Genomic DNA, 11658 nt, shown 5'->3' with positions numbered 1-11658 from the left:
CTGTGAATAATATATGTCAATAATGACAGCTATTGTCAAATATTTGTTGTAGTGATATATTGTATCTGAACGCAAATTACTTCTGCAAGTTGTACAAATTGGTCACACGTTTTTAAAGGAGATAAAATGGTTTACCCAGTTTGCTGGCTCAAGAATATGACTGAAACAAATGATATGCATTTGGTGATCGACCCAACTATACGCAATTGGGTTTTCATTCCAATTGTGATTATAACGTTTGCAGTTGGGCTTCTTCGCTATTATTGCGTTGCCCTTTTGGTGTCGGGAGACAAACAAGATCTGCAGCAGATCACAGATGGGTAAGATTTTGCACACATGATTAATAAAAATTAGATTTTATTACCTTTCAATAATACCATAGCCATGCCATGATGCGTGCCCGTCTTTTGATTAAGAATGGAAAATATCTGCCAAGAGACTCGTTTTTAATGCGAAAGGATTTCTTTGTCAACGAGGAAACTGGCTGCTTAACAAAAATCATTAAATCCCAACAATTAGGAAACGTACAAATGACGATGATGCAATCCTTTCAAACTCGGATGATAGAACTATTGCCAATGGTAGTAATAGGGAGTTTCATAGAAAAACTGCTTTCAGGATTTGTTGTTGCTAAGATACCATTTCCCGTCACGTTGAATTTTAAAAAACTCTTGCAACCTGAAATACATGTGAAAGCAATTGATACTTGTTGGATATCATCGCTTGCATGGTATGTACTGAATCTCGTCGGATTAAACAGTATGTGTAAGTTGGTTTGTGGTGAAAATATGGACACTGATGCAAATGAATTAGATATTGTAAACAATCCAATGTCTTTCAATGACGTTAGAGAGGAATTAATAAATTTTGAATATACCAACTATTTGCATCAATCTTATGATGACTTCAAACAAGAAATTTTAGAGGTCAAGTTCGATTCCACGCATGCTGAAGAAAAACGAAAGAAGAAGAAACCAAACCTTAAAACCCCTCGTTCTTAAAATATATATTAACCATAACTATTTAAAAACATTCGAATATTTCTTACATATATATATATGTTATATATATAGAAATAATGTGTTTATGTCTATGGAGTATATATTATTCATAAATAAAATATTGTGACAAAAATTAAGACTTTTTAACTCCGTTTAATTAAAATTATTCTTTGTAGATATAATTATACGAAAAGTTATAAAAAATATTCCACAGAAAATTGATTCAGTATTAATTATAACTGATCAGAAAAAAATTTCTTTTGCAGCCATGATCTTTATATTTTGCATTCATTAAAGTTAACAATATTTCTCCAGTGTTGTGTAAGACCGTATAAACTTATAAGTTCAGCAGGTTAATAGTTATTTTAGAGTATTAATTATGCTGATTGTCAATTTGTCAACATTTGTATTTGTGTTTGTTCCTTTCTAGAGATATTGCAATTGTGGTTACAGTAACTTCATGGTATGAAGAATTTAGTAGTGGTAGAAAGTGATTTCCGTCGACTCTGTCATGAAATGGAGAAAACATCAGAACATATTCCATGCAGCAGCCCAGCAGCGGCAAGACGTAGACTTGATTACCTTAGAAACGGGATCTTACTCCCAAATCCAGTTTGGAAAAATTAAACCCACAACAATTACGAGATTTATAAATAGTCTACAATTGTTTTAGTTGAGCCCTTAGGAGCACAATAGATGTTTTAGTTCGGGGTGCATTCATAGCCTATTATTAAATAATAAAACCTCCCTGCTGCATTGAATTATTAATAAGTATTTACTAATCCATCTGAATTTTTTGAATCTCCTCTCTTAATAACTGAAATAGGGTTTTAGTTCAAAAATTTAATATTTCCAAGATGTAATTTTAGAGAGTTAAACTTTCAACCTGTTGATTCGATGCTTTTTTCATTACTAAGTATTCATAATACTTCATGACTAAATAATTACTTTATACATCTATATCGCTCTCATATAAATGTCTTGGATATTATAAGTTTATTTAAAAATAACCAAAACTGTTTAATGGAACCTTATACGAGTATATAAAACTGATCGAAATACTATAAATTCACTCAGTATCCATTTTGTATAGCTTATTGAAAATATATATTTATTGTGAAATGATAATGGACATTTGCAATAAATAAACGAAAAAGGATTAAAATAAATCGGAAAAAGTATCCTCGCAACCTCGAAAGAAGTATAGAAAAAAGATTTGAACACTAGAATAAACCCTAGTCTCTTTAAAAATATATTAAACCATTGTTAAGACAAACACTAAATATACATATATATTGCTTACAAAATTACAAGAACATGTTTCAATTAATGGGTTGATCATTGAAAACTATCCGCAGTTTTATTAAACCTTTTCCAAGCCGATTTCTCTTAACTTTTAGTTCTACAACACAAGTTTCCTAGTAAAATAATGTACTAAATGACGCAAAAAGATAAATATAAAATATAGATTGCAAATTTAATATATCAAATTTGCACTAACAGTAATGCTTCATAGAAAAACAATACATAATTTATTATATTTGTATAAACAAATACAAAAGTTTAAATTAATTAATTAATTTGGAAAGATTTTCTAAAATACCAAATCATTTGATTTCATAGATTTCTTAATTGTGTCCAACTTCTGTTCCAAATACCTTCCAAAAATTCTTAACATATTCTCCAATTGTTTTACGAACTCTTCACTCAATACCTTAGGTCGTTCTATAAAGTAAAATTGTTTACTAATCAGATAAATAGTTAAACACATGCAATAATTACTTGCAAGCTTACATAGATCTGTGGACATTTATAATAACAATCTAGTTGTCATATTTACATAGACACCTAATATAACAAACGTTTCCTCAATAATTCTTTCCAGTACATCACAAACTGCCTCTAGCCTCTAACAAATCTTGAAACTATCAAATCTTCACACTAAGTATTATCCAAAAATATAATATAGTGTTAATTCTGACATTGAAGATGTCTGCCGATAATATTGTAATATAATAAATCATTTAAGGTTTGTGGTTTTCATTCTAAACATGATGGGAGAGTAACAATTAAGTGTGTAACCTCAAAAAAAGAGAAATTCTTGCAAAAGAAATTAAAAAAAAATTAAATAACATCTATGAAAATGAGACACCAGCTATGCGAAACCCAAAAATCCTCATTACAGGCATGAGCGAGCGTTTGGAAAATGATGAACTTCTCCAGGCAATAAGAAATCAAAACAATATGGAGTTTAAGTATATAAAAATCTTGAAAATCTATGAGTTCGTCAAAAACAAAAACATCTTTAATGCTTTAGTTGAATTAGATGGTATAGCCTTCAAGCGAGTTATGAGCGTTCGTAGGCTAAGTATTGGTTGGGAACGATGCATAGTATACGAAAACTTGAATGTAATGCGATGCTACAAATGTTGGGGTTTTAACCATAAAGCGACTGTTAGTAAGGAAAGTGAACATGTATGTGCAAAATGCGGTAAAGTTGAACACATATACAAAGAATGTAAGAACAGCTTCAACAGATGTGTGAACTGTGCCAAAGCCAAAAAAAATCTACATCTGAAAGATCTCAACATAGACCATGATTCCAGGGATCTGGAAGCTGAAAGAACTGATTATCAACTTTGATGGACCACAAAACCTTGATAAATATATTTAGTAAACTAAATTGCGGTCTAAATATGGTACATTTTAATGCTAGAAACCTAACTGATCTAAAATTTGACTACATTAAGACTGTTTTTGAAAACTCTGATGTTGATGTCATATGCGTGTCGAAAACTTGATTTAATAGTGACATCAGTAGTTTATATCTTTCACTGAACATTTATATTTTATACCGCCATGATAGGAAGCAAAAGAAAGGAGGTGAGGTTGCAATTTATTACAAGTCTTATTTGAAAAGTAATTTGGTATGTGTGTCTGGTGTCTGGTGAGTCTGACATTGAATTCGTTATCATAAGCATCAATGTTGGTTTTCATAAAATGTTGGTGGGGTGTGTGTATAATTCACACAATCGCTTCAGTTGCGATCCCTTTTCTGATTCACTGCAAACTATCGCGCTTAATTTCGGCTTCCTAGCAGTCCTTGGTGATTTTAATAATGATCTTCTCTCAAACTGTGGTAACGTTTCCCGTTTAAATGATCTTATTGCTGTGTCGGGCTTAAGTATCGTTAATAGTAACATTCCTACTAGATATGCCAATAATGTTAAGCCTAGTTTTCTGGACATAATTACAGTTTCTGATTTAAGGAAAATATTGCTGTTTGATCAGACTTCATTTGTTTCAGATCATGACCTACTATTTATTACGCTAGACTTTAAAAAAACTAAAAACTCTATCTCAAATAGATTTTCTTTTTGGAATTATAAATCAATTGATTCAGTGAGGAATTATAAATCAATTGATTCAGTGAGGTTGGTATGTTATTTCAGCTGATCAAAAGTTAGATGTATTTAATAGGAAATTGCTTAGCCTTCGTCACATTTTCATACTATTGCCATCAATAATGTTTCTTGCCCATGGTTCAGTACTAGAATAAAACGTTTTATAAATTTAAGAAATAGAAAATATGCAGTTTGGAAAAAGGCTGCAAAAAATACAAATGAATGTGTCCAAACTCCATGAAAGTGCTTAATTCAGTTAAAATAATAGCATATATATCATATTTATTTTCTTATTAAAGATAAGGTTGCAACATCATCTATAGATCATCAGTTAAATTCCTAGACGGTTTGATTTAACTACAGTGCAATCAGCTAGAAAGTGATTTATTATTATAAATATATTTAATATGTATATGCATATATATTAAAATAATTATATATGTAATTATTCAAACAACAAAACGCAATGTTTCTTGATATTTTTATTAAACTGTAAACTTTTATTAAACAAAGACCTACTTTAGTCAAAAATAAAATGCAGTCTTTATGAATTTATGTTTACCTTAACTTTGCAAACTTATCAAACTTATTAAACTTCTATTTTTCTTCTTCTCTCCTTTTATATCTTTCTTTTCTTCTTAACTAGCTTTTATTTCAATCTTTGCTCTCATATCAATCTGTGCTTTTATTTCACTGCCTTATCTCCCCTACCAGGTAGGTAGGTCCTCTACCACACTACTTTATCTATATATATATAATAATATATAAAATGCACGTTTTATTTATTATTTCTCAAATCAAGAACTAGTTAATACATTACTGCTGCAGTGTACAGTGCGGGTATAATTTACACCATTCGACGCATTATGAACTAGTACAAAGACCAGTTCCGAGGTATATCATACGGGGACAATTCACACCGGCAATGACAACTCAATGTGAAATCCACCAGTTGAGCCCACGTAAAGTGGATTATGAAGCGACTAGTACAATTCACCTTGGAACTATTGAATTCACTAGTTCAGAACTAGTCACAGACCCTCCTGGGATTCATGTCAAAATTTGAAAAAGCTACACAGACTTTATGTTACTTATACATTTTATTTCAAGTAAAATTTGTGTTGATGTGTGAATCAGCTGTTTTGGTTTGAACTTAAATTTTTGTATGGTTTATTTGCGCGCCACTGGTGGTCTCGCCAAATTTTACTCAAAGCTGTTCAAAGAAACTCTGTGTAAGGAACGTAATTTGGCACTTTATTTGTGTTACGCTCTTTGTTTGTACTTTACTTGTGTTTTACTTGAGTTTTACTACAAGTAGCTCGTGGAACAGACCTACGAACAGGGTAACAAAATAAAATAAAAAAAGAGACAGCAAATATGAATCACATATAATAAAATAAAATTTAAATTTAAATTTAATTATACACAATTAGAAATTAAATATTTCACAATAATATTTTCACATTAACCGCTTTAATTGCGTGTTGCATTGGTTGCAAAAAATTTAAAATGCTTTATTGTAGTCTTAAAAATGAGTAGATATTAATGTTGTGTGGTTATAGAATATTTTGCATTCACGAAATTCAAAATATGTTCATTATCATTATTCAATTACAATTTTAAATAAATGTATGTATGTACCTGAAAAAGTTAATTCTTGATGTCTAATAAATTACTGTAAAATTACGTATTTTATTTACATAACTTATTACTATATAACAATTTGTAGTATTGTATCTTAAGTGGACAACCAAGAATAATCAGATATAACAGTACCGGAACGAGTGAAAGTCGGCAAGAAATTTCGCCAGATAAACAATTATATAAATTTAGATACATTAGAAACGTTTTTATTAAAAACCATTTTAGTAGATGTATTGATTTATTTAAATTATATACCACAATTTAAAGTATATATCCATAATATGTGTATTTATTTATTAATAGTTTAAAAGTACAGAGCATTCTATTAGAATTGTTATGTTGGAATTATTGTTATTAATAATAATAGCATTAGTTTCTTTGTATTTATATACATTTTTATATTCCACATTCTATGAATATGTATTTTATTGTATTTTATCTATATTTATATTGTTATATTATAAATAAATGCTTCATATATGTATTTTGGCTTAAAACTATACAAAAATTAACATTGAGAATTAAAATGTGTCAAAGGCCACTACTATTACACTACTAAAGTACTAAAGTACAAAAGTAGCACTACTAAAGTAGTGTAATACTCCATAACATAGGACTTTGAGTTGAAGTCTGATTATGATCCGTGAAAATTGTACAATTTGCGAGTTTTAATAATAAAAAACTATTACATTTGTTTTAACGTACCATGTTTCTAAATAAGTATTAACTCTCAATTGGTAAAACTTAACATATATATCCGTATACATATCCGATTGGAAAATCTAGATTCAATCTAGATTTACTCTAGATCTGTCAAATGTTGTTCAATCGAACATTTTTAAGGTATTCTAACATTTTTTTAAGTAGTGTTAGTAGACATTTTTATTTTTCATAAATACATATATCGATCACATCATACATTATTTGTCAAGTCACATTAAACAGCTGTTAATTTCGGGGTAATCGTGCTACTCTGGCAAAATATCTAGACTGTCATATTCGAGTTAATCTCGAGTGCTGCGCATTAATCTCGAGTGTTATGCAGATTAACTAATCAAAAATGAAAATTAAACCTTAAACCAAGAGTGAATCTCGATTAAAAAAGTAACACCAGATTTACCAATTGAAGCGCCATTACAATAAATTTTTTTATGATTTATATTTATTGAACACTATTAAAAAGCGTTCAAATATTTATAATACGGTATTAATTTTAATACATACGTACAAATAATATATAAATTTATTTGTGTTTTGCTTATGTTTCACATATTCATTTGTGTAAATAATGTCATTTGTGTGAACTTGATTCAGCAATGTGCACTTTCTTGTTTTTGCGTTTTCCATCACTGCATCACAGGTAAATGTCAACTATAGTTCAGCAATTTGCTGCAAAGCGTCAGGCAAAGACGCTTTATAAGAGCTGTGTAGGAACTCAATTTGCTGTAACATAGTTTATTATTATTTGAAGTGAAAGTATTAGAAATTATCACAAATAGGAATAAATTGCAATACTTTGTCGGTCGAAAGTTCGGTTCGAAAGTTAGCTGTCGTGTACGATCACGGACATAAAGTTTATAACAAAAGCACGGAATGAGGAGGCTTGGGCTGCAATAGCAGTTGAATTCTAAGAAACGGGTATGGATTTCTTATTAGTAATTAAGCAATAATTGTGGTTGGTTACTGGTCTTCAATACTATGCAATAAGTGTATGCGTTCATGAATAAAAAACCTTCAAAAAACAATATTTTACATGGATTGTTTGTTCAAGACAGGATGCTTTCTAAAAAAATGAAAAAATGAAAAATATTTATTGCAAATGTTTAAATGGAAAAACGCATCAGCAGTTGGTGGTTTTCAAACCAACACCTTTGAAATTAAAGTTTATTTTTATTGTTTTTGAAATGCAAAAATCCTTTGATATAAGTGAAGAACATAAACATGAGGTAAGTTAAAAATTAAATTGCATATTTATAAGTTTGTGAAACTATATTTGGAGGTTGCTTGATCCCCGATTTAATTGGATTTAAAATTGCAAACTTTTCACATGACAATCACAAACACAAACACAATCTCAATCAAACAATAACTTGTGATAGCTAATTGATTATTTATATAGTTTATTAGTATACCTCCGATAATTAATTGTGTTCACGCAGAATTAAAAAAAAACAAATTTACTTTGAGAAAATATTGACACAGTCAGCGTTTCAAAAGTTATACTTAAGACAAAATACATATTTTTCATAATGAGTTGATACTAATTTTTGTTTGATAATATCTGTCAATTTGCAGAGCATAGGAGTAAGAAGATTTAAAGTTACCTCTGTAACAATATTGGTCTTTCTTCTTTCAAGCAATTGAAGGCTTGCTTGTCTATTGTCTATATCATAATTTCTTTTAACAAATTCAATAAATGCACAATCGGATCCTTGTCTGATGATTGGATGAACGGTTTGCAGTTCTCAAAACGTGTTCTGCGGTACCTACTCTTTCACGACCATTGTAGTATGTTTGGGGTGTTAATGGTAATAAATTTAGATCAAAATGTTAAGTTCGTTCAGTATTTTCGTTCTGGTTTACTTCAAAAATTTTAAATAAACTTTCGTTTCCATAATTCTAACAACATAACAGGATGCCGCCAATCAAACTTATATATAAATTATTAATTTAATTTGTTTAATATGTTATTTTGTTAATGAATTGTTAATATAATACTGCGAATATATTGTTGCCTAATAAAATATAGTTATTATTAATAAAACATCTCATATACGTTCATTTAAGTGGTACATGTAAAAACAACTTTATAGAAGGGCCGCACACCCTTCCAGATAGGGCACGCGTCGCCACTGCGCTGAAGTATGTGTGTCCGATTCGCCACATGTATATCTACATTATGTTTTCGCGTTTATATAAAACAACAAGAGCTTTAAACAAAAATGAACAATTATTATATATATTTAGCATGATTAAAACAATCAATAATTAGAAACAATTCTTTGGTATTCCATACATATTTTACACTATTTTTAAGCTCAATATATCCGTTCAATAATTAAAAATTCGATCATTTATGACCGATTTCAATCTGATAAAGGTTTTTCTTATAGAGTTCCCTACTAATTAAATTTAATCGAATGTTTAATAACTTTGTAGTAAACTGTATATTTTCTTAAATATAATACCTCTTACGTTTATATCGTATATCAATACTTAATAGACTTTCATCGCTTTCACTTTGTTTACTTTGGCACTGATAGAAATTGCTTCCCTTAACTTAAAGCGATTCAATTCATTTCATAAATATTAACTCAATCAGCAATAAGATCTAAGCACATCGAAAAATTTAACTGGTTAACGTGCTTTTAACTTGCTAAGTGTATGAATAATTCACCATTTTGTCATATGTTCTTTGTTTATATTAATAATTCTTACAAATATGATAAGAGTAGATTTAATTATTTCATTCTCTTATAAAAAAAAATATTCTTTAGATTACTAAATTTTAAACCTAAAACTATATATGAATATCTTTCTAAGGTCTTTTAAGTCTTACGTATTTCTTTGCAAAGAGTTTTTGCTGTAAAAAGATATGGTATGGAGAAATTTAAATATTAGTACATTCAATAACTGCCAATAAAACAATTTTTAAAGATTTTCTTTAAATGCAATTGGAATCTATTAACTATATTAACTATTTTTCTTGATATTTTGAGTTTAACAGATTGTTTGTGTTGATATGACAGAGGCTTTATTGCCAAAAAATTTGCTTTCAATTATGGCTACGTTATTAGTTGTAAATAATTATTATCCCACTTTCAAATGACTTTGATAAGTGTTGACCAGATATTTAGAATATCTGGCAATATCTAGCAATATCTAGCAATATCTGGCAATATCTATCAATATCTGTCAATATCTGGTAACCATAGTAAGACATTTGAGTGAAATTTTTTGCGACCTCAGCGTCATTGCGGAAGTGGACATGTTTTATAAATATTCTTAATTGGAATATAATTGGAATATTAGCAAATTCAGAATGGATAACACAATAAAAATAAATCCAACAAGCATAATTCAAATTGGAGACTTCAAACATCCAAAATTCTCCGGTTGTGTTTACAAGAAATATTGGGGTAGAAGGGAGTATTTGAATTGTGAAAATTGGACTTCTGCTTGCAGAAAATATAAATGGATTGCAAGAGATGAAGAAAAAGGTTACTATTGTGTATGTTGTGATGTAAAAATTTGTCTAAAAAGGCTTAAACGCCACAGCAAATCAATTTTACATAAGGAATTTTCATCATATCAATTGGAGTTTATGGAATATAAAGAACTAAATAAGTGAATTAATTATTTGTTAAAACAATCATATATTTTAACTATATGGGATTTTTTTTTATAGCTCAAATATGCACATAAAGAGAGAAATTGAATCTAATGATGAAGCCTCTAATAAAATGAGAAATGAGTTGTTCAATTTTAATGAGTTTCTAGATTTCATTTGGTATCAGTGGTTAAAAAGTTATTACTGGCTCGAACAAGTTTTGCTTAATTAAAATAAATTGCAAGTATATTCACTTGCGAGAACGCCACCAAAGATCCCAAGCACACAAAGACGCAGTTAAACTGAATGGATCGGGAGAGGAGAATGGCGTCTTTACTATGTAATACTTTAACTTTTTTAACAAATCCACTTTTGAATACTAACTAAATTTTAGGAATAATTGGTTGTTAACTCTAACTAATTTTAAAGAACAGAGTTATTGTGTGCTCTGTGATATTTACATAAAATCAATTTATTTTAAACATCACACTAGAGGATGTAATCATACGAAATTTCTAACATTAATACACAAGGATCAATCGATAGTAAAGTACGTGTTTCAATAGTATAAGTCATTCCTTTTAAAATAATATTTTTCCACAATTTTAGTGAAACTGCAGAAAAAATAAAGAATGAGACTTTGTTCATAATTAATAGTAAAACTTATTCGTGTATTAGTGACGAGTTACGAAAGAAGTATGATTGGGTTTCTTATGACGGTCAAAATGCATTGATGGCATTTTGCAAAGTTTGTAATAAGAATATTACTCTCCCTTGGTCTGAAACTAAGTTGAAGTTACATGAAAAAATTGCTCATGGAGAATACAGAACGAACATATATAAAAATTACGTGGAAAGGTAAGATGTTAGCATGTTTTTCTAGCATACTTTGTATTTTATATGATATTAACTTAGAGTAAGGCAAATTGCATTAATTGCATTAATTGAATTAATTGAATAAACTCTTTTGTATTTAGTTCTCAAAGAATTGAGGAATGCGAAGAGAATGTGTACCAAACAAAACGTGTGCATCGTACAAAAAAAAATATGAACACTAAACGTGCAAAATACGCTGAAGACACGCAATCAAACAATGATGAAGACGAATCAGAATCGGATACACTCGTATCAACTAGAAATACATATGACTTATTTTTTAGAAGTGTAAGCGAAACTGTCAAAAGGCTACCCAGATATTTGGCAGTGGAAGCTAAACTGACCGTCTCGAATATCATCTATGATCTCGAGATGCGTGCAATGAGGCGGTTATAGTCATTTT

General features: G+C 29.3%; 2 protein-coding genes across 2 annotated transcripts; both read left to right on the top strand.

The window, feature by feature from the left end:
* The first annotated feature begins 40 nt into the window (after nucleotides 1–40).
* On the top strand, nucleotides 41–1040 carry LOC119690025 (ER membrane protein complex subunit 3-like). Its single transcript, XM_038105005.1, has 2 exons — nucleotides 41–320; nucleotides 383–1040. The coding sequence occupies exons 1-2, from the start codon at nucleotides 127–129 to the stop codon at nucleotides 999–1001; spliced, it is 813 nt and encodes a 270-aa protein (XP_037960933.1). The 5' UTR covers nucleotides 41–126; the 3' UTR covers nucleotides 1002–1040.
* Nucleotides 1041–7373: 6333 nt separating this feature from the next.
* LOC119688631 lies at nucleotides 7374–11651 on the top strand. The gene is made up of 6 exons (XM_038103303.1): nucleotides 7374–7995; nucleotides 9889–10396; nucleotides 10458–10719; nucleotides 10774–10929; nucleotides 10989–11237; nucleotides 11357–11651. Coding segments are annotated over exons 3-6 (702 nt in total). The 5' UTR covers nucleotides 7374–7995; nucleotides 9889–10396; nucleotides 10458–10717.
* The last annotated feature ends 7 nt before the right edge of the window (nucleotides 11652–11658 follow it).

This window comes from Teleopsis dalmanni, chromosome X, assembly GCF_002237135.1.
Source record: "Teleopsis dalmanni isolate 2A chromosome X, ASM223713v2, whole genome shotgun sequence".
Taxonomy (NCBI): Eukaryota; Metazoa; Arthropoda; class Insecta; order Diptera; family Diopsidae; genus Teleopsis; species Teleopsis dalmanni.
The sequence above is the reverse complement of the archived record's forward strand: the minus strand, read 5'-3'. Positions and strand labels throughout refer to the sequence as shown.